General features: G+C 46.0%; 3 protein-coding genes across 3 annotated transcripts in view; 2 read left to right on the top strand and 1 right to left on the bottom strand.

Annotated features, from left to right (window-relative positions):
* LOC308149792 (zinc finger MYM-type protein 4-like) overlaps positions 1-6,639 on the bottom strand; it is a gene marked incomplete at both ends in the record, with an annotated part of 12,251 nt that extends 5,612 nt beyond the window's left edge. Inside the window, 8 exons of the mRNA XM_080522681.1 lie at positions 391-562; positions 1,359-1,474; positions 2,261-2,458; positions 3,042-3,246; positions 3,824-3,936; positions 4,190-4,334; positions 5,862-5,927; positions 6,589-6,639. Coding sequence (XP_080378807.1) covers positions 391-562; positions 1,359-1,474; positions 2,261-2,458; positions 3,042-3,246; positions 3,824-3,936; positions 4,190-4,334; positions 5,862-5,927; positions 6,589-6,639 — 1,066 coding nt within the window. The remainder of the gene's footprint in view (positions 1-390; positions 563-1,358; positions 1,475-2,260; positions 2,459-3,041; positions 3,247-3,823; positions 3,937-4,189; positions 4,335-5,861; positions 5,928-6,588) is intronic.
* Positions 6,640-9,291: 2,652 nt separating this feature from the next.
* Positions 9,292-27,500, top strand: part of LOC308149791 (hydroxyacid-oxoacid transhydrogenase, mitochondrial-like) — a gene marked incomplete at its 5' end in the record, with an annotated part of 90,043 nt that continues 71,834 nt past the window's right edge. The window contains 6 exons of the mRNA XM_080522680.1: positions 9,292-9,302; positions 9,758-9,822; positions 10,607-10,650; positions 11,001-11,054; positions 11,392-11,546; positions 12,520-12,716. Of these exons, the coding sequence (XP_080378806.1) occupies positions 9,292-9,302; positions 9,758-9,822; positions 10,607-10,650; positions 11,001-11,054; positions 11,392-11,546; positions 12,520-12,716 (526 nt within the window). The remainder of the gene's footprint in view (positions 9,303-9,757; positions 9,823-10,606; positions 10,651-11,000; positions 11,055-11,391; positions 11,547-12,519; positions 12,717-27,500) is intronic.
* Positions 13,427-21,297, top strand: LOC308151718 (hydroxyacid-oxoacid transhydrogenase, mitochondrial-like; the record flags this gene model as incomplete). Its single annotated transcript, XM_080524632.1, has 6 exons — positions 13,427-13,434; positions 13,891-13,989; positions 14,365-14,443; positions 14,935-15,031; positions 15,771-15,928; positions 20,739-21,297. The coding sequence occupies 6 exons, from the start codon at positions 13,427-13,429 to the stop codon at positions 20,820-20,822; spliced, it is 525 nt and encodes a 174-aa protein (XP_080380758.1). The 3' UTR covers positions 20,823-21,297.

Genomic DNA, 27,500 nt, shown 5'->3' with positions numbered 1-27,500 from the left:
GTCTTCTGGATTCCCTCTTCCGTCTTATCTCTTCTGTGTTCTGGATTCTCTCATCCAAAATACAATGTTTAATGATATACCACAGGCATAGGATAACTGCAACTTCCTCCATGCTGCTATTGTTGGCGCTGTGGTGTGTTGTGAAACTGTCTCGTGGAAATATACGTCACCACCATGGCGCGCTGTTATGACGCGTAACTCCGCCTACTATCGACGACTCCTCCTACTAGTCCGGTTCGGTTTGTGTAATGGAAACAGAACAGATCAAAAGTGACCCGACCTGACCCGACCCGACCCGGTCAATGGAAAAGCGGCTTTACAGAGGAAGCGAGGCTTCTCCAGGTCCGGCTGTGTGCTCCTCCCCCCCCCCCCCCCCCCTCCCAGACTTACATGTGAAGCGAGGCTTCTCCTCCAGGTCCGGCTGGGTGCTCCTCCACTGGACCCACCTCCTCCAGGCGTCCACCCCGTACAGGTGCTGCAGCTTGGGGGGCTCGCCGGGCACGACGGGGGTCTCCGGGGGCGACGACGGTTCTGCCGCCGCCGCTGCCGTTCGCGACTTCCTCTGCAGGGGGCGAAACGGGAGGAGAGTGAACGAGAGACTAAAGGGAGGAGAGTGAACGAGAGACTAAAGGGAGGAGAGTGAACGAGAGACTAAAGGGAGGAGAGTGAACGAGAGACTAAAGAAGGGAATTACAAAAGACAAAACCGTCATCATAACATCTCATGTACAAAGTATGGACGGTATAACCCTGCCACCCCCGCCCCCCTGGACATTGCTGCGTTCGTTAACTCTGTGTTCTATGTGCTCATGTTATCTGTTGCTTGTTGTTTCTGTGTTTTCTGTTTTTCCCATATTGTCAGCGTCTTAGGGTCAGGGATAGAGATAGGGTTAGGGTTAAGGCTAGGGTCACAGGCAGGGTCAGGGTTAGGGTCAGGGTCAGGGTTGGGGTCAGGGATAGAGATAGGGTTAGGGTTCAGGCTAGGGTCACAGGGGGTAGTGGTGGTCTAGTGGATAGTGAGTTGGACTTGGGATCGGAAGGTTGTGAGTTCAAATCCCGCCTGAAGCCACACCACTACTAGTGTGCCCTTGGGTAAGGCACTTAGCCCTCAGTTACTCCAGGGGGAATGTCCCTGTAATTCGTAATTGTAAGTCGCTTTGGATAAAAGCGTCTGCTAAATGGCAAAATTAAAATTAAAATTAAAAAGGCAGAGTCAGGGTCAGGGTTAAGGCTAGGGTCAGGGATAGAGATAGGGTTAGGGTTCAGGCTAGGGTCACAGGCAGGGTCAGGGTTAGGGTCACAGTCAGAGACAGGGTTAGGGTTCAGGCTAGGGTCACAGTCAGGGTCAGGGACTCTCACCCGTTTCTTTGAAGGGAAGCTGTCGCGGGTCTTCCTGCGCGGCCGTCGTTGGGGGGAGGGAGCGGGAGGGGGGCTGGGGCTCTGGTCCCTCCAGTGGGCCATCAGCTCCAGGGTTTCTGAAACAACAACAACACACACTGTGTTATCTCACTGCTGGATAGATGATCACATCATTTAGGCCATACGAAAACTAACTTATTTTTCTTTCTTTTTCTTATAGGGGGGCGCTTGTGTGGCGTAGCTCACTAAGGCGTCAGCCATGTAATCGCAGGGTCCCAGGTTCAATTTCGGCCATCGACCTATCCTGCATGTCATCCCTCCTCTCTCTCTCTCTCTCAACCATCCTTCCTGTCAAGCTCTACTGTCTCTCTCCCAATAAAGCAGAAATGCCCTAAAACATATTTTTTTAAAGAAATAATAATATGAATCTTTTTTTACAGACTACGCGATCGCATAAGGCCCCAAATTAAATGATCAGGGTTCCCACACCTTCTGAAACATCACATTCAAGCACCTTTCAAGGACTTTCAAGACTCAATTCCCTCAAATTCAAGGACCCAACACGGCATAGTTTGAGACAGAACTAGTTGACGAGCTAAGTAAAAAAAAAAAATTCAGAGAGAGAGAGAGAGAGAGAGGGGAATTCAAGCACTTTCAATGACCCATGTCTATTTTCCAAAACTTTTAAGACCTTGATTTCTTTTCCTCAAATTCACAAACTTTCAAGGATTTCAAGAACCCGCGGGAACCCTGAACGATTTACTGAAATAGATTATTTCAGAGTTATTATTATTTCCACCAGGTGTGAGGCACAACCCAGGGCGTTTGCTGCAGCGTGAGCCATTGGGGGGCGACTAACGTCACGGCGGCTGAAAGGTGACAGCAGGGGGGAGGTTACCTACCGATGGGGAAGTCAGCCTCCAGGTCCATGGCGGGGGGTTCGGGGGGTTCGGCGGGGACGTGGTTGTCTGTGACTGGCTGGAGCCTCTCGTTGGTGAGGGAGCGACTGAGGCGGGAGGACGTGGGCTCCTCCTCCCAGTTCAGGAAGCTGGTGGTCAGGTCCTCCGTGTCCAGGTCCCCACTGTAGCTGCTGCCCTGGTCTGGGGGACGGACAACAGCAACGTTGGGTTCATGTTATGAATGAATGATGATCTTTATTGTCATTGTACAGGTACAACGAAATTGAAGTGCAAACCCTAGGTGCTAACAATCAAAACACGGTCCTAAGATAATAAAACACAACCCTAAGATAATGAGACATAAATAGCTATAAATAGGGGGATGTACCTAAAAGTAATCGGTAGGAATCTGAGTATATATCTATTATGTAAACTTTTATACACTATATGGCCTATTCACAGGTGGAATTAGAGAAACAGACAGGAACGTTGGGTCGATGTTAGAGAAACAGACAGGAACGTTGGGTCGATGTTAGAGAAACAGACAGGAACGTTACAGTAATGTTCGGTCAATGTTTCAGAAACAGACACATTTTAGTGTTCTAAACAAGGGAGTTACGGAGTGTCGCAGTCATTAAACAAACGGGGATTACGACTAAGATCAAGATGAAGAAAAGTAGAAAGCGTGTTCACTAGTGCAAGGACAAAAGACAAAGCCTATTTAGACTATTGAGACATTGACAGACTCTGACTCAGTCTCTGTGTCCCTTCCCTGTTTGTTTACCGTCAGGGACTGCTGACGCTGGCTTGCATCTCTCCTCCCTCCCTTCCTTCTCCTCCTCCCCCGCTTCCTCGGCCACCATCTCAGCCATGAGGATCAGGTCGGCCTCGAACGGGTTGGAGGGGATCTTGGCCTTGATCTCCTGGATGGTCTTAACGATGCTATCGGCGTTGTCCAGGGTGACGGGCAGGAACATGGGGACGGGGACCTGGAGCGGGAGAGAGACGGGGCTTTAGAGTACGGCTGTTAGCGTGTTGTTAGCGTGTTCTGGTCCATGGCTCTGAGGTGTATGTGTGTGTGTGGGGGGGCTGTTAGCGTGTGGGGAGGCTGTTAGCATGTTCTGGCTGTTAGCATGTTGTTAGCGTGTTCTGGTCCATGGCTCTGAGGCGTGTGTGTGTGTGTGTGTGTGTGGAGGCTGTTAGCGTGTTCTGGCTGTTAGCGTGTTCCTATACGTGCGAATATACTTGGCAATGAAAATAATTCTGATTGTGATGAGTTGTTCGGTTGTTAAGTCTGACGTCACGCGTGACGTTTAGCAATTTCCGGGTCCAAATAAACAATTCCAGTGTAAATTCTAGTACCAGTGTACTAAAGCGGTAGAATGACAGTTCAATCGTTTTTTAGACTCCTATCTATTCATCTAACAAGGGACACCGCACTGCGGCACTTCGAAGAGAGCGCCTCAGCCAACGTTGAACCCGGAAACACAACTTAACAACCGAATTGTGTGAGTGATGGAGGTGGCAGTTGGTGGTTGGTAGGTGAGGGCTGAGGTGTTAACGTACCGGTATGGGCAGACCTACGGTCTGGGGGACGTACTGGGAGTACAGGTTCATGGGCACTGGGATGAACACCGGCACTGGGACAGGAAGTATCAACACGTGGGGGAAGCGATCCTCTGGGGAGGGAGAATAGATGTGTATGTTCATGTGAATACATTTAGGTACATTAGTGTGTGTGTGTGTGTGTGTGTGTTCATGTGAATACATTTAGCAGGGTTCGACATTAACGCTTCCCCGCTTGCCCAGAGCAAGTAAAAAATTCGCCGGGTTTGTTTGCGCAAGTTGGTTATAAATAAAACAAACAACCTATACCCTACCCTATGCATGTGTGTTTGTGTGCGTTTTGTGTGCAAATGTGTGTGTGTGTACCTGTCTGTGTCTCTATGGTGGTTGTGAGGGGTTTACACATGACGCCCTTGTTCTGGACCATGGGCTTGCAGAGCAGGGCCTTGTTCTTCAGGATCCTGGGCGGCGGGGGCGGGGGGCCCTTCACCACGTCCGTCTGCGTGCTGGCCTACCACCCGGTGGAGAGAGACGCTCATTACAGGCACTTTTTAACGATATGTGACACGGTCTGGTGAAAAGGTCTGCATGTCGGCAATTCTCAAGTGAAACGACCATTATTATTTTTTTGATATTACGAAATGTTGAAGAGCCCACTCAATAAAACAAACAACAGTTTTAGGATCACTAAAAGTGACCTTGGACCTACTTGGGGACTTTTCCACCAGACCCTGTCACACAGAGAAAATACAACATGTTATGACAGCGGAGGGGGTTCTCAGAGTTCTCTACCATCTCCCAGGGCTGGACTGGGACAAAAGTTAGGCCCTGGCATTTTTGGCCCAGACAGGCCCACCCCAATCGGTCGGACCACACCCACCAGCACAAAAATACTTGCCTTATATACTCGTCTTATATACTGTGCTGTACAGTCATATGACAAACTGTAGTATTCCCCCAAACCACTACAAAGACGACTACATACAGTAAGCAATGGTACCAGTGCAAGTAGACCAGTGTACTCAGTGATCAGATTCCAGAGCGAATTTACGAACGCAGCCTTGTTGTTCTAGATTTTTTTTTCCATTATCAACCTATCATTGCGCTTTAGAGTAAAACAAAGCACGCAACTGTCGCGTCTATCTTTTCATGGCAACTCTACATTGTGATTTACAAGGGATATTAACTAATATTAAGTAATATTATTACTTGGTTACATTTTGCAATTGATCCGCGGTACACATGCGTGCCGAACTGTGGGGGGCGATCCGTTACACCCCTAACAGCTACCTATATTTTCCTTACCGGGTCAACGGTTACAGGCTGACTCGGCCCCGCTTCTTCTGTATCCTCTCTATCCTCTGTATCTGTACCCTGCTCCCGCTCCTCCCTGCTAGCCTCCTCTTCAACCTGTTGCTGCTGTGGTAAACTTGAGGGTGCAGCAAACATGTCCCTAATGTTTACACATTTGGCAGCATCTGCCTCGAGTTTCTTCTTGTTTTTCTCCCTAAGTTTTTCCCAGCCTCCCTTCCGTTTTAGTGTGCTTTTGCGCTCCATCTCTCTCAGTATCTATCTAGTAACTATCCAGGCTAACTAAATGTATTTTGCCGGCCGGCTCGGCCCAAAACTACCGCGAAACTGAGACGGAGGTCTGGTGCTGCGTGGGTGCGTGACCCCTGACCCCCCCCCCCCCTTCTCTCTGTTGATTGGGCCAGCCCAGTGTCTGTACAGAAAATGTACCAATGGGCCGCTGTCCCTGATTTATGGGCCGTTCAATGGCAGCTTTCGATTTATGGGCCGTTCGATGGTAGCTTTCGGCCGGGCCGGCAAAAAAATAAAATAAATAAATAAATAAATAAAAAATGTTGCCCAAAACTACCTCCACTTCTACTCCGACCTCTTCTTTCACCATCACTCCCTCCTCCCTCATTTCTTCTCCTCCGTCCTCTTCTTTCACCATCACACCATTCTGCATTACCACTTCTCCTCCATCCTCTTCTTTCACCATCACTCCATTCTCCTCCACTTCTTCTTTCACCATCACGCCATTCTCCTCCACATCTTCTTCCTCCAGCTTCACTACCACCATAGTAGAGCCTGTCGTCTGGAGAATAAGGAGAGAGAGAGTAAGAGACACTATGTGCGTGTCTGGTGTATGCGCGCGTGTCTGGTGCGTGTTGGTGTATGTGTGTGTGTGTGTGTGTGTCTGGTGTATGTGTGTGTGTGTGTGTGTCTGGTGTATGCGTGTCTGGTGTATGCATGTGCGTGCTTGATGATTCGCTCCCGCTCGTTAGGGCTGCTCTTCTATTGGGCGAGGGAGGCAGGGGGGCGGGTCACACACAGGTATAGACAAGACACCGCGAAACTGAGACGGAGGTCTGGTGCTGCGTGGGTGCGTGACCCCTGACCCCCCCCCTTCTCTCTGTTGATTGGGCCAGCCCAGTGCCTGTATAGAAAATTGGCCAATGGGCCGCTGTCCCTGATTTATGGGCCGTTCAATGGTAGCTTTCGATTTATGGGCCGTTCGATGGTAGCTTTCGGCCGGGCCGGCTGGTAAAAAAATTAAAAAATAAATAAATTAAATAAAGAATGTTGCCCAAAACTACCTCCACTTCTACTCCGACCTCTTCTTTCACCATCACTCCCTCCTCCCTCATTTCTTCTCCTCCGTCCTCTTCTTTCACCATCACACCATTCTGCATTACCACTTCTCCTCCATCCTCTTCTTTCACCATCACTCCATTCTCCTCCACTTCTTCTTTCACCATCACGCCATTCTCCTCCACAACTTCTTCCTCCAGCTTCACTACCACCATCGTAGAGCCTGTCGTCTGGAGAATAAGGAGAGAGAGAGTAAGAGACACTATGTGCGTGTCTGGTGTATGCGCGCGCGTGTCTGGTGTATGTGCGTGTTGGTGTATGTGTGTGTGTGTGTGTGTGTGTGTCTGGTGTATGTGTGTGTGTGTGTGTGTCTGGTGTATGTGTATGCGTGTCTGGTGTATGCATGTGCGTGCTTGATGATTCGCTCCCGCTCGTTAGGGCTGCTCTTCTATTGGGCGAGGGAGGCTGCGCAGAAAGGCAGAACAATATGTTATTGCTCGTATATATATATATATTTTTTTTTAAAAATGCCCGTAGATGATTAGCTCTATCATTAACAGTGGTCTAACAATGATGCGCGTGTAAGTAGCGATGGCCCTGACCTTAACACCCGCATAATTAATGTAAGCAACCTGTTCTCTAAATAATCATGCGGGTTCCTGCAGGTTTCAACAAGTTACATTTAAGACCTTTATAAGACCACTTTTAATAGATTTTAAGACCTATTGAGCAAGTATTGGTATTAGACTCACATTCGTTGATTCTTTTCATTAGCAATGCTGGGTGATCTGTTCTGTTGCATATAGAACAAGGATAATGTAAGTTAGCCTACTCTATCAATTTCTTGATTCATTTCCATTGCTTCTCAACACATTAGATATAATAGCATAAATAACAGAATAAACTCACACACGTACTTACACTCACTTACACTGCATAGCCTACATACTGAGATATGGCACACACACACACACACAATATTTACTAAACCACACACACCGTTGCTACCACTGCAAGTTTGAAGAAACTCATCCGTGTTTCTCTTTGCGTCGTTTTCTTGACTTCAAAGTAAAGGCGTGAATTAAAACAGCAATGGAAAGTAATAGGGTCACAATATTGTATCTCTTATTTTGGCGGAAATAAGGACAAATGACCCAACAGAAAAGTATATATCATTTTGAAAAAATATGTATTTAAAATGTGCATATTGGTGCTTTGTTTATTTGTATAAACGGGATTGTACGGAAATATTTTTCTGATTTCAATTCATCTCTGGTACCACTCTACTCTGCAACACTTCTGGAATATGGATTCAGATGAAAGTTTCAACCGTGAGGATTGTCAATACAAATAATGATTGGTCCTCCGCTGTGTCTGGACAAGGCACTTGTTGTGTTGGGACAGTAAAGGGACAGTCATTCTTCATATGACACCCCTCATGGTTGAGACTCACTTGAGAATCTATACTAGAAGGGTTTTCAAGTACAGTTGTTGTCAAGACCATGCTTAGATTTGGAATTTGTGTACAGTCCACTATGTGTTCCCTATGCAATCTCGAGGGGACACAGTACAGGGCCAATAATTATTTGTATGACATTACATTACATTATATTACATTTTGACATGTGTATGTAAATGTAATGTTAACATGTTTGGTATTTAGCAGACACTTTTATCCCAAGCGACTTACAACAAATACATTTGACTAAGTAAGTGAATCATCTATCTATCAGTCATAGCAGGAACAAGTAATCTATGTTGAAACTCACTTGATATACTAGAAGTGTTGTGGAGTAGTACAGTGGTAGTAAAAAATCATGTTAAGACTTGAAATATTATTTGTGTAAAGTCCATTATGTGTTCACTATGCAGTGCAGCAGTCTTTCATCAGGGCAATGTGGATATTAGAAGAATTACAAACACTAATAATACATTAAGATTCAATATTTATGTATCAATATCTTTTGTGGTTCCTTTTGTGGTTCCTTATTAAAAAGCACCTATGTTACTTAGCAGCTTCCAAAAGAATATTTTTTTATTATTATTTTTTGCGGGGGGGCCTCGGGATTTTGCGGTACGCCACTGCATCCATCATACAACACAAGCTTCTGATATGTCATCAGTCATGAACAACTAACTACATTTGACTGATTGTATTTGATTATAATGAATAAGTATATATTTTAATCACTATGACGGCCATAGATGACCTTTTCCTGCTATGACTGGTGGATAGATGATTCACTCACTTAGTCAAATGCATTTGTTGTAAATCGCTTTGGATAAAGGTGTCTGCTAAATGCCAAAAATGTATTCTGATTATATATATATATATATATTACATGCCATTTAGCGGACACTTTTATCCAAAGGGTAACACACTGAGTTGCCCTCCTCCTACATGGAATAGGCTAATGCTGCTCTACTGTTACGAAAACCACCATTGTAGTTTGCTATGAACAACTAACTACATCTGACTGATTGTATTTGATTATAATTAATAATGATCTAACTAGACAGATACAATTTCTGTGGAAATTGTGACGTGTGCTTGCATCCCGGCGAAGACCGCGTTTCTCGAGCTCACCCAGGGACCGAGCTAACTATCGTATTATAATGAATAAGTTAAAGCAATATCCCACGAGAGGGAGTGCTGTTATACTGAATATCACACGAGAGGGAGTGCTGTTATACTGAATATCAGCACGGCTGATGTAAAGGCAGGCAGCATTTCTGGAGTGAGGAGGAGACTGCAGTCTGCCTTCAAATAATGAAGGATTTAAACATCATGGACACGTGGCTAGCTTCGACAAGACTCAAAGAATATCGAACATATTGTAAATGAAATGCATGTAGCTGCCAACAGAATGATGCACATGTACGTTATGGTTTAAAGTATTCTCCATTTAGACAGCGAAACATTTCATTTCTCCCAATGTTAGATTATAATCCAATTCCCGCCTACAGCATTTCACAAACGCGGCTCACCTGTTCAGCAGAGTCAATCAGAAGAGACCGACAGGCCCCAGGTCGCCCCCAAAGACCACTTGAGTCGCCCGCAGGCCTGTTCTAAAAATAGCACAACTGACTAGTGAGCTGCGTCTAAAATGTATATATTATTTATTCTATAATTTATATATATTTTATTCTGTTGCTATTCTTTTTTAATAAATAAAATACATTTTAAAATATTTATTTTATCATTATTGTTATTATTATTATTGTTATTATTATTATTATTATTATTATTATTATTATTATTATTATTATTATTATTATTATTATTATTATTATTACTCTTAATCAGCTGATGTGTTTCTCCCGGTCTCTCAGGGCGGTGAGGGACCCCGAGGACGTGGAGGCACGGTCCAGCACGCAGCTGGCCAGCGTGTTCGCCGGTATCGGTTTTGGAAACGTCTAAAATGTATATATTATTTATTCTATCATTTATATATATTTTATTCTGTTGCTATTCTTTTTTAATCACACTTGCATTCATATCGATTTAAAAATGACAATATCTTTAAAATATGTTTATTATACATACTGTAAGTTTAGATTGAACTCTTAGGTGAACTCTGACCTACTCTAACGTCAGTATTGTGCGCGTGACAAGTGGAGAGTACTTGTTAATGTCAACAATCATTGCAGACGCAACGACCTCAACCTCTTAGCAGTTGCGTGTTGTCCGTGCGTGGTGTTCACGCGTGCAATGTCAGTAATGATAATTCAGATTCAGATTCAGATTAAATGTAATTGTCATTGGCAGAGTACCAGTACAAAGACAACGAAACGTATTCGGCATCTAGCCAGATAGTGCATAGTGCAAAAGCCATACAAGTGTGGACTTATAGAATTGAAAAAAAGTGTGTCCAAACTTCTGACTGGTACTGTATGTACCATACAGTATGATATGTAAATAAATAAATATCACAAGGGCGAGATATGTACAGGGGTGGATACGGATAGGAGAATGAGATTTATAATCAAAAATAATGTGCGTGTCTTTTTGCCTTTTACAGGTGAAGATGCCCTGCTCATTCCAACACTTTCCATCATCAAGGTACTGTATACTAGTTGCATAACATTACTGATTACATAAATGTTACTGTCAATTGAAGAGGCCATAATGAAATCATTCTGTCTAGGTACAGCTAATGTTTAATGACTCTTATACTCCAGGTTCTGGAACGTCCTGTGGAAGAAAAACTGACTATGCATTCGAGGTAATTATTGATTAATATTGATTCCTGGGCTCTTTTGCAATCTTACAAATTGTAAGCATTGATGATGCCTGTGTAGACCCTTCACATTGATTGACAGGTTATTCAAGCATGAGTATTATACTATATTCAACCATACTGTATAATCAAACAACTGTCAATCATTCTGGCTTGGAGGATCACCACCTGTATTTATCAAGACTACAAACGCTGTTGTTTATGTAAAATGTTTATTTTAGTGGCTGCTGCATTTCAATGAATCATATTGACTTGATTGACAAGAAAATAGTCAGCAGTAGGCTGTTCTTCATAGAGTCTGTTGTCCAATGTCTCACCTTATTTCCTGTTTTCAGATGGCCAGCTCAAACATCAGATATGGAGAGGGGGTCACGCAGGAGATTGGCATGGTAAACAAACATTTATTCGTCAGTGGAAAGAAGAAACAAATCAAGTTTTTCCCCTTGCAATGTCCCTCTGCAATCACTGTTGTTTGCCTTCCCATCCTTTGCAATCCCATACAGTGACACTGCAGTATACATCAAGCTGCCCTTATTCCTCTATAATAACACTGTTATAACATTACATGTTGAACATGTAACATACCGTCGATACATACAGTCAAGCAGTGTGTTTAATGTAGGGTTAGTATTACATGATCAGGTCAATATGTAAAGATCTCTCCACACACATTAATAACAATGCTAACACACCATTCTCCTGTTGGGGAACCTCTTGAAACCCCAGGACCTCCAGAACATGGGGGCCCGTAACGTGTGTCTGATGACGGACAAGAACCTGGCTCAGCTGCCCCCTGTCAAGGCCGCGCTGGAGTCCCTCGCCAAGAACGGGGTCAACTACAAGGTCTACGACAACGTACGGGTGGAACCAACAGACTCCAGGTGAACTGAATGAGACGGGAGCGCCTTGTACCTTGTACGTATGGGGGTAGTGGTGGCTTTTGTTGGACTGGTGATCAGAAGGTCATGAGTTCAAATCCCACATGGGAACACCACCACTAGTGTACCCTTGAGTAAGGCACTCAGCCCTAAGTTACTCCAAGGAGACTGTCCCTGTAATCTCTAATTGTAAGTCGCTCTGGATAAAAGCGTCTGCTAAATGGTACACATTTTTATATTCTGATTAGGTAAAAATATTCAAGGCAGAAGAAATACCAAAAATACCAAGGCACTATATTTTTTAAAATCATTTATTGTGTGGCATATCACCAATGCATTTTAGCGTTTGCCTTCATCAGGCTAGTAGATACTAGGTGTGTGCCTCTGAGCTGTGGCTTTCTGATTGAGTTTTCAGTGATATTCTCTTTCTAATGTATTCATTAATGCAGCCATGCACAGAATGTGTACTGTATTGCAAGTGAGTTATTTACGTTGCTTATATATCCATATGCAAGCCCTAAAAATTTATGATTTATTCACCCTCATATTTGTCATTTATTGTTGTTTTTTAGGTATGAAATTCATTCACACGTGGGTACGGCAAACATCTATCTCTCTGATGCGTATACACAAACCTATGGTGACAAAGTGCTATGTAGAGCCGGCGTCTAATGATCGCAAGGTTGGCAGCTCGGCGCTTCGAGCCCCGGCTGGCCATGTCTCGAAGTGTCCTTGAGCGAGGCACTGAACCCCTAATTGCTCCAGGGTCGCCTTCTATGGCTCTAACCCCTTGCCGAGAGCATAAAATACATTTCGTTGTACTCTGTGCAATGACAAAGGTTGAACCTTCTTCTCCTTCTTCTTTGTCTTCTATTGGCCCATAAAGATAACATTGATGACCGAGGGTCCATCCATTTCTAAGTCTGCACCGAACTGTCAGTTATAAAGCACCTAAACGTGTCATCCTGCTCTGCAGCTTCAAGGAGGCCATCGCCTTCGCCAAGAAGGAAGCGTTTGACGTGTACGTTGCCGTGGGCGGCGGCTCTGTGATTGACACATGTAAAGCTGCGAAGCTGTACGCCTGCCATCCTGAGGCCGACTTCTTAGACTTTGTCAACGCGCCCATCGGGAAAGGAAAGGCTATTACTGGAGCCCTCAAGCCTCTGATCGCAGGTAGCTGGAAAGACGATGGAATCTCTGAGACGTACCAGAACAGGTGGAGGTAGAAACTGGACGGGCTCATTGTCATGCAAGGAACGGAAGGAGGAATGTTCCATGCACTACAAAGAGCCCGTCCTCCGATTTCTACCTCTGCTAGCCTCCGCTGGTACCAGGCTAGGCACAAACAGAACCCTCTGCAGGTAGAGTAGCTAGCCTGGTCCTTATCTGAGCATTAGGGCTATTGGATCAGTGATCTACAGCTGCTAGTAGTGACATGCTGTCATATTCACATCATCACTCAGTAACAAACTCTTAGAGAGTTAATTAGAGTAACCTCCATCTGAAAATGTAAAGTACATTATTATAACTACCTAGGTTTGTGAACACAAGCATTTTCTTTCCATGACCTGCATGCTAATTGATCTGTCAGGGCTGTACTGCATGCAGCCTTCTTTCAGTTGTTTGTTTTGCCGACGTTTTGCCTTAAGTCTCCTCTCCTCTAGCAAAATAAATGCAAATGGACAAATAAAAAATGTACTTGGTCTAGCTTCTATTAAGAGTAATAATGATAATAATCATAATCATAATCATAATCATAATAATAACAATAATAATAAAATAAATATTTTTACATTTATTTTATTTATTAAAGTCTGCATTATAAGAATCAACTCAAAGTTCAGATATTGTACAACAAGGATGGTGTACGAAGATGAGACCAAATGGACGAGTAATAGATAATAATCATCATCATCACAAATATAAATATTAAAATAATAAGAAATATTATATTAATAATAATAAAAAAATAAATAAAAAATACAGTTTCATGTACTTGGCCACCACATTGAGGGCGTGCCTGGACCAGACATCACTGATAGGGTTGCTGCCCTGGTAGGCGGGCCTGCTGATGGGGTTGGGGGGGCAGGGGCTGCGCTCGTGGTAGGGCAGAGCCGTGTATGACTCCAGGGCGTGGCTACACAGGGGACAAACACAAGAGGAAACACTCAATACATCACAATTGATATATACAGTATACTGATTGCACATAGACTCATAAAATGGTCCTCTGTGGCTCAGTTGGTAGAACATGGCACATCTCACTGTACATATCTCGCCCTTGTCTGTATGTATATCTGTATTCTATTACTCTTAATCAGCTGATGTGTTTCTCCCGGTCTCTCAGGGCGGTGAGGGACCCCGAGGACGTGGAGGCTCGGTCCAGCATGCACCTGGCCAGCGTGTTCGCCGGCATCGGGTTTGGAAACGCCGGAGTCCACCTGTGGTAAACAACCAGATATGATGATGATGATGATGATGATGATGATGATGATGATGATAATGATAATGGCTCAGATATATGTAGGGCTTTTCCAGGTGCTTAAAGTGCCTTACATTGTATGGGGGGTGGGTGCACCTCATCAACAGTCAAGGTGTAGCACCCACCTCTTCACACCCCTGCCCTGTATTAATATATACACTTCCTTGTTTTGATTAGCATCGAGCATCCAAATATTGAGCACCAAAAATGATCACCATACTGATGTATGTTTCACCACAGCTCAGTGATATGGAAGTAGAACTGCCAGTGGGTGTGGTTGCACCTCGCTATTTTGATTGGCTGAAATGTTTGTTTGTTTGTTTGTTTGTTTGTTGTCAGCCACGGGATGTCCTATCCTATAGCTGGGAACGTGAAGACCCACAGGGCCAGAGGCTACAACGTGGACCACCCTGTCGTGGTAAAGAGATCTCTATTCCTTCTCTCTGTGTTTTAGTTGGTTTCAGTTGGATTACCAAGACAGGGACATCTTAGCCTGGGAAACGCATTTATTGAATGGCGATGTTAAATGTTGTATATGAGATACACAGTATTCAGTTTCATAACCACGGTGTTAGAGCAAAGCACAGTTTTCTGTTGTGTATTATCTGACCTATCTCTCACACAGACCAATACAGTGGTGATTACTGGAGTTGAAGATTTACTTATTTATCTCATGTTGGTGTGTGTGTGTATGTTTTGGTGTGTGTGATGTGTGTGTGTGTGTGTGTGTGTGTGTGTGTGTGTGTGATTGTGTGTGTGTGTGTGTCTGGTGTATGTGTGTGTGTGTCTGGTGTATGTGTGTGTGTGTGTGTGTGTGTGTGTGTGTGTATGTTTGGTGTGTGTGATGTGTGTGTGTGTGTGTGTGTGTGTGTGTGTGTGTGTGTGTGTGTTTGCTCTCTGCTCCCCCAGCCTCATGGTCTATCAGTGGTCCTGACCTCCCCTGCTGTCTTCTCCTTCACAGCCAGCATGTGCCCAGAGCACCACCTAGAGGCAGCAGGGATACTAGGTAACTACAGTATGGGACGGAATGAGAAACGCTATCAAACACTGTGTGTATTCCATGTCCGTTCCATGTATTACACTGACCCCGTCCTCCGATTTCTACCTCCACCAGCCTCCCCTGCAGTACAATTACCCTTCCACTCCAGGGTTATCATTAAAGTCTGATAGAAATCCCCTGTCATGTTAATGTTGTATGAAGTGTATAAAAACATTCACCCCCTTTTAGATCATTTAAGATGATTTCTATTCTAGCAGATGGATGAATAAAGTACTCTCCCAGCTCCAGGGGAGGCTGGTGGAGGTAGAAATCGGAGGGCGGGGCTCATTGTAATGCATGGAATCGAGGGAGGAATGGTGAAAACGTGTGTTTGATGATACCATTCCTCATTCCGTTCCATGAATCCATGCATTACAATGAGCCCCGTCCTCCGATATCTACCTCCACCAGCCTCCCCTGTCCAGCTCTTTTTTCATACAACCCCAAGACCCTTGGATGGATGTCTTGTGTGTGATTTGATTACCCTATGCAATGCTATTCAATCAAAATGTAAATCAGGATATAACAGCACTCACACCCTTGTCTCTCTCTCTCTCTCTCTCTCTGTCTCTCTCTCTCTCTCTCTCTCTCTCTCTCTGTCTCTCTCTCTCTGTTTCTCTCTCTCTCTCTCTCTGTCTCTCTGTCTCTCTCTCTCTGTTTCTCTCTGTTTCTCTCTCTTTCTCTCTCTCTCTCTCTCTCCCCCCAGGGGCGGACGTGAGCCGGGTGAAGCAGGCGGACGCTGGGCTGATCCTGGCCGACACGCTTCGCCAGTTCCTGTACGACCTGAACGTGGAGGACGGGCTGAACGCCGTGGGCTACACCAAGGACGACATCGCCGACCTGGTCAAAGGAACCATACCTCAGGTCCGTCTACTACCTCGTTGTGACACCAGGGGAGGCTGGCAGAGGTAGAAGGGGCTCATTGTAACGCACGGGACGGAATGAGGGACGCTATCGAACACACGCGATTGGGTGACGTTCCGCAGCGTGTTTGATACTATTCCGGATTCCGTTCTGTGCATTACAATTAGGGATGCACGATATTATCGGCACCGATATTTATCGGCCCGATAATGGGAAATTAATGTTTATCGGTATTTATCGGTTTTATAAAATTTTAGCCGATATTTAACCGATAATATGAAGCCGGAAATATTTCTGCTTCCAGTGTATAGACGAGACGAGAGCGAAACATGAGAGCTTCCCCGGTGTGGACATTCTTCACAGTTTCTGAGGCAGATAGTGCGTTTGCAATTTGCAATACATGTTCGACAAAAGTTCGGAGAGGAGGGCAAAGGTCTACGAGTTACAACACAACGAATCTCATAAGTCACCTTAAGATTCACCATTGCAAGCACGCTGTATGGAAGGAATATCAACACTAGTAGCCTAGTAGCCTAGCCGCGAAAAAGCTGCGGTGCCTATTGAACACGCATTTGAAAACTGCAGGAAGTTCACTCGAGACAGCTCAAAGGCTCAAGCAATCAATGAAAAAATAATGGAGTTGATGGCCCTCGACGACCAGCCTTTCTCTGTAGTAGAAGATAAAGGATTTCGCCAGCTAATTTCACATTTAGAGCCCCGGTATACACTCCCAAGTCGCCGCTATTTTGCAGACGTGTGCCTGCCTGCTCTGTATGATACAGTCGCCACACACATCCATAGTCTGATCGATACTAGCGTAAGCCAGATAAGTTTTATCACGGACATATGGACTTCTGACGTTAGTCCAGTCAGTATGCTTAGTTTGACGGCCCAGTGGCTGGATGAGGACTTCAATATGAAGAAGACACTGCTGCATGCGCAGGAGTTCTCCGGTTCGCATACTGCGACAGCCATCCGCGGGGCTTTTGAAACCATGTTTGGAGAAGGCTTAGGTGAGCCTTTTTTGTTTTCATAAAAGGAGGCCAGATCTTGGCTAAAAAAAGCATTGTGCACTGTCTATAACAGATTCTGTTTGTTAGAGGAAATAATAAATGAACATTTGAAGAGTCAGAAGTGTTCTCTTTGTTGTGTTAACAATAGTGATGTAAGTTAGATTTGGTGAGATCACTATGGAATATTAAATCATCAATCTTTGCTCACTACATAGCCTTTCTTACCTTCAGGTGTGCATGAACTACAGGTTATCAACTGTGAAATTATATCTGAATGGTCTTTATTGTCATTGATATAGTACAGGTACCAAACAACGAAATTTGGGAGGATGGGCTCCCCTGGTGCTAGGAAATAAAAAAATAAAAAAATAATATCGGTTATCATATCGGTTATCGGCCACGAGAAGCGGGTAAACATCGGTATCGGTATCGGTTGGGAAAAAATCATATCGTGCATCCCTAATTACAATGCACACTTCCAACCTTACCGTTACCCCTCTTCCAGTTTCTGATCACCACTTTATATCCTTCTCCCTTCCCCTCAAAACTTCCTCTTCCCTCTCAGCCTCTAACCACTTAAGACCCTCTCGTCGTAACCTACGTACCCTGTCCCCCAGCGCCCTCTCTTCTTCTGTCCTATCCTCCCTACCCTCTGTCGAATCCTTCTCCCTTCTATCCACTGATGCGGCATCCTCAACCCTCCTGTCCGCTCTCACCTCATCCTTCGACACCCTCTGTCCACTAACCTTGAAGCCAGCTCGATCCTCTCCTCGAGCTCCCTGGCTCTCTGAAACGCTACATGCTTGTAGACTAGAGCTCAGAGCAGCTGAGAGGAAATGGAGAAAAACTGGCCTTTCTGATGACCTTAACCTCTATCACTCTCTCCTTGCCAACTACGCCTCCTCGGCATCAGCTGCTAAAACATCCTACTATCATTCAAAAATACATTCTTCTGCCTCTAATCCTAGAAAACTGTTCTCCACTTTCTCTTCACTCCTTAATCCACCTCCTCCCCCTCCTCCTTCCTCCCTGTCCGCCGATGACTTTGTCACCTACTTTGAAAAAAAGGTGGACGACATCAGCAGCACCTTTCTCCCCCCACCGCTCCCTCCTCCCACTAACAATGCTAACACTGTTCCCACTAACAATGCTAACACCCCTTCCAAACTCCCCCCTCGACACTCGATCTCTGGATTGTCATCTTTTCCCCCCCTCTCCCCCGATGAGATTCTCACACTTATCACATCAAAGCGGGCAACCACATGCCCTCTTGACCCCATCCCCTCCCCCCTTCTCCAATCCATTTCCACCGACATCCTTCCTTACCTTACCACCCTAATCAACTCCTCCCTATCCACTGGATCTGTCCCAGCGGCCTTCAAAATAGCCAGAGTCAAGCCTCTCCTCAAGAAACCTACCCTTGACCCATCATCTGTCCACAATTACAGACCGGTATCCCTTCTCTCCTTCCCTTCCAAAACCCTTGAACGCGCGGCATCTAAACAACTGACTGACTATCTCCGGAAGATGGATCACTTAGACCCCCACCAATCCGGCTTCAAGGCTGGGCATTCCACTGAGACTGCGCTCCTTGCTGTCACGGAAGCCCTCCACTCTGCCCAAGCTTCCTCCCTCTCCTCTGTTCTCATTCTCCTTGACCTGTCTGCTGCCTTCGACACAGTCAATCACCAGATCCTTCTCTCCATCCTCTCAGACCTGGGCATCTCTGGCACCGCACACTCCTGGTTTTCTTCCTACCTGGCGGGCCGCTCCTACCAGGTGACCTGGAGAGAATCGCTATCTTCTCCACGAACCCTCTCCACTGGAGTTCCCCAGGGTTCCGTCCTAGGGCCCCTACTCTTCTCCCTCTACACCAAGTCTCTTGGCTCGGTAATCTCTTCACATGGGCTCTCCTACCACAGCTACGCAGACGACACTCAACTCTTCCTGTCCTTCCCCCCGTCTGATGTACACGTGGCAACCCGTATCTCAGCATGTCTCGCTGACATTTCAACTTGGATGGCTGACCACCATCTCAAGCTCAATCTTAACAAGACTGAGCTCCTCTTCATCCCCGGGAAAGCCTGCCCTCTCCAAGACTTCTCCATCACAGTGGAGAACTCTACTGTAACCCCCTCCCTGACAGCCAAGAACCTTGGAGTGATCCTGGATAACCGACTATCCTGTGCGGAGAACATTGCAGCAACGGCTCGCTCCTGCAGATTCCTCCTCTACAACATCAGAAGGATACGACCATTCCTTACCAGAGAGGCAGCGCAACTCTTGATCCAGGCACTGGTCATCTCCCGCCTGGATTACTGCAATGCACTCCTGGCTGGGCTCCCCGCTTCAGCCATTAGACCTCTGCAGCTCATCCAGAATGCTGCTGCCCGGCTGGTATTCAACCTCCCCAAATACTCGCATGTCACCCCTCTCCTTCGCACCCTGCACTGGCTCCCGATAGCAGCTCGCATCAGATTCAAGACCCTGGTGCTTGCATACCAGGCAGCTAAAGGGACAGCCCCTGCCTACCTGAAGGAAATGGTAACCCCCCAAACCCCTGCCCGCTCACTCCGCTCCTCCACCTCGGCTGGCCGACTGGCCCCACCTCCTCTACACAGCAGTCGGGCTGCCCGATCACGTCTCTTCACAACACTGGCTCCCCGCTGGTGGAATGAGCTCCCCACGGCTGTCAGAACGGCAGAGTCACTACCCATCTTCCGTCGTAGACTGAAGACCCATCTCTTCAGGTTACATCTTAACTGCTCCTCCTGAGACATCTTCTGACCCTCACCACTACGTCTCCTAAAGACATCCGCTTTCCCCTCTACTGTGTAGTGCTGTCCCAAACGACTATTTTTCTAACGATTAATCTAGCGATTATTTTATCGATTAGTCTAACGACTAATTTATCGATAAGTCTAACGATAATTTTTGTACTGTTCGGAAAAAATAAAAATAAAAAAATAAACGTATTTGTCTCCACCTCACTGCTATAGCTAACGTTACTCTCGCTGCTATGTTATGATTAGCTAAATTGATGCTAACGTAGCATGCGAGCTACGAGCTAGATAACGTACAGTAGGTGCTCGCACCACAATGACAATAGGCTACCGTAGCTAGCCAGCTACATAGCTAACGTTACTAACACCAGAAGACAAGACATACGAACTGTGGTGAGCTACATTGCTTGTGTAACATTAGCTAGTAGCTATCCATTTTTCACTCATACACTTAATTGTCTCGCCTGGTAAAATAAAGGTTTAAAAAAAAAAAAAAAAAAAAGGCTTTTTTGGTTTATTTACGACTAACCGACGCATATTACGCAAACCGACGTATTGGCGTAGTCGGTGACGTCGATGACGTCGACTAATCGTAACAGCCCTACTACTGTGTCCCTAATAACTTCTATTGCCCCCCTTGTACTGTTTCTCAGTTTCTCCAGTAATAATAAAAAAAATAAAAAAAATAAATAAATAATAAAAAGGTTTTAGTAGAAGGCGATAATAGGGAGAAGGTTTTTCCTTCTATCAGTGGCCCCGGGCCCGAGCTAGAGTACTCTTCCTGCAACGAATGGTGGACTGCTGATTCACATGCTTAGTATTCAAATGTATTGATTGTAAGTCGCTTTGGAATAAGGCGTCTGCTAAATGCCAAAAATGTAAATGTAAAACAATGAGCCCCCTCCTCCGATTTCTACCTCCACCAGCCTCCCCTGTAGTGTGCACTACATTTTCCATGTCTCTTTCAGTGTTTATTTCCGTCATGTGACCACCTGCCACTGTTGTCCCTGACAGGAGCGTGTGACCAAGCTGTCCCCCAGACCCCACACCGAGGAGGACCTGACACAGCTGTTTGAAGCCTCTATGAAGCTCTACTAAGAAAGAGTGTCTTCAATGAATTTCAGCTCAACTTCAACTGAATTGAAATGGAGTTCTGTGTGTGTGCAGGGCTCCCTTGTAAAAGAGACATTGGTCTCAATGGGATAATAAATAAAACCCTGATACACCTCTACCCCATTACCATTGTGCCTTCTGATGAATGAGGACGCAAGTGTGGCAAAATCAATGCCTTTTTTTCGGTGTAAATCAGTGGTGGCTAGTGGAGGTTCCATGCATTACAATGAGCCCGTCCTCTGATTTCTACCTCCACCAGCCTGCCCTGGTATAAATATAAGATCAAGTTCCTTCTATATTGTAACACAGCACAATTCTGTCCCTTAGAATCACTCAATAATTAACTGTGTTTTTCTGTGCTTTGCTGCCCTATCGTGGCATGCCTTCTGTTCTGTACACTCCTGCTCTTACTCAATTGCAGATTCACGTCTCTTCATTTAGAATATTGATTTTGACTAAAATGTCAGTAGATGGAGTTTTATATTAAACATATGGGATCTATTTTTGCATATGTAGCAAACTGTCATTAAAAGAACATTTGATCTGGGAGACAATGGTCTTGTGTTCATGACTTTTATTAGATCTCTGGCATGAATGAACCACCGAGGTAAGTGTGAAGATACAGTATGTTGTATTTGTGTTGTAACTTCAATGTTTGGGGCATTCATTTGTACTGCAAAGATATAAAGGATAAACATGTCATTTTAGGTCCCTAGTCTATAATTACTCCAATTACTATAATCTACAAAGCTAATGGTTTATCATCGTCATAGTATTCCTCTGAGGTAAAATTACAGAGCACAGGTGAAAAAAAGGGTGACAGGTTGTTCAAAGAAAGACTGAATTAACTTGTGTGTGTGTGTGTGTGTGTGTGTGTGTGTGTGTGTGTGTGTGTGTGTGTGTGTGTCAGAGAGAGAGAGCGGGCACAAAATACTGTAGCTGTGTATGTATTGTACGTCTGTTTGTCTGTGCATGCGGTTATGTGTGTGTTGGTGTGTGTGTGCGCCCTCGCAAGTGTGTTAATTTATGTGTGTCTCAGTGCAGTGCAAGATTAGTGACAGCTGGCTAATTAAAGAGTAGTGTGAGGCATCGCCAGTCAGTCAGTCAGCATCCCAGAGACAGGAGAGGACAGGCCAGGGGAGGACAGGACAGGACAGGACAGGCCAGGGGAGGACAGGAGAGGCCAGGAGAGGACAGGACAGGGGAGGACAGGCCAGGGCAGGCCAGGGGAGGACAGGACAGGGGAGGACAGGACAGGGGAGGACAGGAGAGGACAGGACAGGCCAGGGGAGGACAGGCCAGGGGAGGACAGGCCAGTGGAGGACAGGAGAGGACAGGGGAGGGGAGGAAAGGCCAGGGGAGGACAGGAGAGGACAGGCCAGGGGAGGTCAGGAGAGGACAGGCCAGGGGAGGTCAGGAGAGGACAGGCCAGGAGAGGACAGGCCAGGGGAGGACAGGAGAGGACATGACAGGGGAGGACAGGCCAGGAGAGGACAGGCCAGGGGAGGACAGGAGAGGACAGGCCAGGGGAGGACAGGAGAGGACAGGCCAGGGGAGGACAGGACAGGACAGGAGAGGACAGGACAGCAGTGGAGAGAAGACAGGACTGGACTGGACAGAGCATCCCTCAGACAGCAGACAACAGGACAGCAGCAGGCCAAGAAGAAAAAACAGCTATGTTCAGGGTAACAAACACTTTGAGGTGTAAAACGCTGTGTACTCTCCACAAGGTGTGTCACACCTGCTATCTGCAGCCTTCCCTGCTCTTATTCTATATCTATGTCATGTATATTTATGTGTTTTTTTAATGGATATTATTGTCTGACTCTTAACCCGTCCTTGGCTGCCGTCCAATCACAGAGCCTGATCTTATCTACACGCTGTGCTCATTAAGCTTTACTTCAGATCAAAGTGATTTAATTATGCACTTTATTTTAAAGGGATAGTTCATTTGTTCACATCAATGTACTGTAAATGTACGGGAGTTAGTGAATAAAAAAGCACATTTTGTTCGGTCAATTCCGTCCACATTTTGGAGGATGTGGATAATATCATAACCAGCTCTATTCATAGTCCAACTCTTGAGGTTCCTTAAATTCTTACTCATTATGATTGATCACAGCAAGGATGAACTGGTGGGTTATGATCAGGCTGGGTGATGGAGGAAGCAGGAAGGTCCCTTTAGTCTCAACCCCAATTATCACTAGTCACACCAAACAGACTTCCACGGGCGTGATGTGACACTTTAATAAAATAACTGCCATTGTGAAACCAATACCCTCCTCCTTCCCTCCTAAATGTCTGTTTAACTGAATTTATTGAACTGACTCATGAGTCCTCAAGTGAGACAATTAAGCAATATCACACGAGAGGGAGTGTGTTATACTGAATATCAGCACGGCTGTGATTCGGTCGTAGGTTTATTTTTATTTAATCATAAAAATAAACAAAAAATAGTTCCGCAACTGAACTTCATGGACTGTTGCCTAGTAACCTGTACACAAACATGTAGTCTAATTAACGGTCATTTAGTAGAACATCTGTGCGGCGGAGTGATACATATAGTTAAAAGTCCCAGTGCTGTTATACTGTATATCAGCACTCATGGAATACCTCTTGTCCAATCAAATGACTTGGTCGGAACTAACTGTTGTATAAATGTATATAATTCGATGATTAAGTAAATCTCTTCACAAACAAGGTGAACAACAGGATTTTATTGTTGAAATTGAGGTACACGTGCAGGAGTTGGCAGACTGAGATTGGATATGCAATACAATGCATAGTATTCTTATGCCATATAAAAAAGAAATATATAATGAAAAACAAACATTTTTTTGTATTTTTTGTATTTTTTTGGTATTTTGTATTTTATTTTTGCAGCATTTATCTACTTCCCTAAAAGCCTAGATATGGTAACCGGGCTAAAACTACTAAGAAATAATTCAGCAAAACACTTTTAATGCCCTCTTTGTAGACAGGAAGTAGCACCTGTATGGGTGCTAGGTGAGGTACTTCCTGGCCTGATCTGTCATGCTCAGCTGGTCGTCCGTCTTCCCAAACATCACAGCCTTCCACTCAACACTCACCTGTACACAACGACAACAACAAGAACATCATCATCATAATCATCATAATCAATTTTTCCCTTTCAACATGACATTATAATTAATGTGGACACCCTGTGGCATTTTCTTTTCATCTGATCAAGAAGATCTGTACATAAGTATACTTTGTTTGGAGCAAGGACTGACACCGGGGGGGGGGGGGGGGGAATAAAGCATTTGAGCTTTAACGGAGCAGAGGAAGACAAGCAGTCCTTCAAAGTCAGCAAGGCAGAGAAATACACCCTGTGATTCAGATATGAATGAATGAATGAATGGTCTTTATTGTCATTGCTATAGTACAGGTACCAAACAACGACATTTAGGAGGGGTGGCTCCCCTGGTGCTAGGGGAAAAAAAAAAAAAAAAAACAAGAAGGGAAGGAGCTGGTTTACATAAATAAAGGCTATGTACACTATCCACTATACTATACTGTACAGATAGACGACTAGGGTTGTCATATTGCACAGTGTTATTGCACATTCATTTAAAGTGTCGCAGTTTGCAGGCTTGAAATGTACATATTTGTGCCTCAGCACTACACCAGATTTTTTCAGTCCAGCAGCTGCCATCAATCCGTCCAGACTGTCCAGGGCCCAGAACCTAGGTCTTTGCTGTGTTCAGGGCCTGGATGGCCCTGGGGTAGAAGCTGTGCTTCAGTCTGTTTGTCCTTGCGGCCATGGTCCTGTACCGCCTTTTCGAGGGCAGCCGGGCAAAGTGTTCGTACCCAGGGTGGGTTGGGTCTCTGGAGATCTTGGAGGCCTTCCTGAGACAGCGTGTGTTGTACAGCTCTTCCAGAGAGGGGAGGGGGGCGCCGGTGATCTTCTGGGCTGTTCTCACAACTCTCTGTAGCGCACTTCTCTCCGCGGTTGTGCAGCTGGAGAACCAGTTGCAGATGCCGTAGGTGAGGATGCTCTCCACTGCGCCGCGGTAGTAGGCCACCATTATCTCCTGCTTGTTGTGTTCCTTCCTGAGGACTCTCAGGAAGTAGAGCCGCTGTTGTGCCTTCTTGATGGTGGCTGTTGTGTTGTTCTTCCAGGACAGGTCATCCTGTATGTGCACCCCCAGGAATCGGAGGGCTGAGACTCTCTCCACGCTCTCTCCGTCGATGAGCAGGGGCTGGACCTCAGACTTTTTCCTCCTGAAGTCCACGATGATTTCCTGGGTCTTTGACTTGTTCAGCAGCAGGTTGTTAACCTTGCACAGCTTGCTCAGTTGCTCTACCTCATCCCTGTACGCCGCCTCGTCCCCCCCCGAGATGCAGCCCACCACGGTGGTGTCGTCTGCAAACTTTACGATGGAGTTGTTGGGGTGGACGGGGGTGAAGTCGTAGGTGTAGAGGTTGTAGAGGATGGGGCTTAGCACGCAGCCCTGGGGGGACCCAGTGCTGAGTCTGAGGGCTGTGGAGGTGTGGGAGCCCACCCGCACCCTCTGGGGGCGGTCGGTCAGGAAGTCCTTGATCCATGCACATATAGAGTGTGATAGTCCCAGGTCTAGTAGTTTGGTCACTAGCCTGTCTGGAAGGATGGTGTTGAAGGCAGAGCTGAAGTCCACAAAGAGCAGTCTCGCGTAGCTGTTTCCCCTCTCCAGGTGGGATAGAGTGGCGTGGAGAGTCGTCGCGATGGCGTCCTCTGTGGACCTGTGGGCTCTGTAGGCGAACTGGTATGGATCCAGGTTGGGCGGGAGGCGTGTGAGTATGTGGGCCTGGACTAGTTTCTCGAAGCACTTCATGATGATTGGTGTGAGTGCCACCGGGCGGTAGTCGTTTAGGCAGCTCACCGTGCTTTTCTTCGGGACTGGGATGATAGTTGAGGTTCAGGCAGGGTGGGATGGTGGCCTGGGACAGGGACTGGTTGAAGATGTTGGTGAAAACCCCGGCCAGCTGGTCGGCGCAGTCCCTCAGCACCCGTCCCAGGACGCCATCCGGCCCTGAGGCTTTCCTGAGGTCCACCGCCTTCAGCACGCGTCTCACTTCATGCTCTGTGAGGGTGAGGCTGCTGAGAGCTGGAGAGAGTGGTGTTTGTGTTGTGGTTACCTCCGTTCGCCCCTCGTCGAACCGGGCGTAGAAGGAGTTCAGCTTTTCCGCCAGCAGGGGGTCGTCCTCTGCGGCTGTGAGCCTGTTGGCTCTGAAGTTTGTCATGTGCTGAACCCCCTGCCACATCCGCCTGGAGTCGTTGCTCAGGAAGCATTCCTCAATCTTCTCTCTGTGGTCTGCCTTGGCCTCTCGGATGCCGCGCTTTAGGTTAGCCCTGGTGGTGCTGTACAGCAGTGTGCTCTTCCCTGCGAAGAAGGCGTTGTCCCTCTCCTTGATCAGTTTTTGGACCTTCCCAGTCATCCATGGCTTCGTGTTGGGGTAGACCCGGACCCGTTTGTCCACGGTGACTAAGTTGGTGCAGTTCACTATGTGGTTCAGAACCGACGACGTGAACTGTTCCAGGTCCTCATGCTCATATTCCTGCCATGAGGTGTCATTTAGGCAGATCTGCAGTGGAGCGGACCCTTCTGGCCAGGTTCTGACAGTCTTAGTGGTGATGGGAGCACTTTTCCTCATGGTAGTGTAGGCTGGGATCAGGAGGATTGACACATGGTCAGACATGCCTAGATGAGCTAGCGGTCTAGCCTTGTAAGCACGCTTGATGTTGGTGTATACCTTATCCAGTGTTTTTTCTCAAACAATCATATACTCTGGACATACGTCACATAAAAGGGAAGGACAATGTAGTGGCAGATGCATTGTCCAGGGCCCCTTGTTAAGATTGTTTTTGTGTTAACTCATTTCCTGTTTTTACCCTTCTACTGTTCCTGCTCCTCTTATTATGGCTTCATAGGTACCTGTTGCCGAGGTTGGAGTAATGGTGGTTGGTCCTGAATACAGGTGATCTGGGTTTGTTCGTTTATATATTATTTTACTGTGGTGTGTTTCCCTGTTGTTCAGTGTTCCCTTTGGGACCCTGTTTCTATGGGAGGGGGTGTGACGGCCCTGGCCCCATATTGTGTCCTGGCCTGTAATAAACATCTGTTTCCCTGTCTGCAGAGAGTACTCCTGCTGGACAGGGTTACTAATCAGTGAAATGCAGGTCAGCTGGTGGACAGCTGATTGTGCCCCACCTGGTTCCAGGATCCAGGACATAAAAGATCCATGCAGGCCTCAGTATTGAGGCCCCCTTCTAGGCACCATTATTCTCTATTCTATTTTGTTTGTTCCTTGTTTCACACCATGCAACACTCACCTCACCACTTTCCACTACACTCACATTACACCACTGATTTACTGACTACCACACCTCATCTTATTATTGTTATATCGGCCTCATTAAGTTTACAATAAACATTTTCTTATCATTACTTTAAGATCGTGTGTGTGTCTCCCGTTTTTGTCATGGTCATGAGCCCGGCCGTGACATAATGAACAGATAAAGATGCCTACCACTTGTATCCAGCACCTCCACTCCAGGCTCCTCTCTCAACAACTTAAAAAAAACTTCGTCCAGGTAGCCCAGGGACTGGGGCTGCACCGGACACACACACACACACACACACACACACACACACACACACG

Source organism: Nansenia antarctica (genome assembly GCF_963989245.1).
Source record: "Nansenia antarctica genome assembly, chromosome: 2".
Classification (NCBI taxonomy): domain Eukaryota; kingdom Metazoa; phylum Chordata; class Actinopteri; order Argentiniformes; family Microstomatidae; genus Nansenia; species Nansenia antarctica.
The sequence above is the reverse complement of the archived record's forward strand: the minus strand, read 5'-3'. Positions and strand labels throughout refer to the sequence as shown.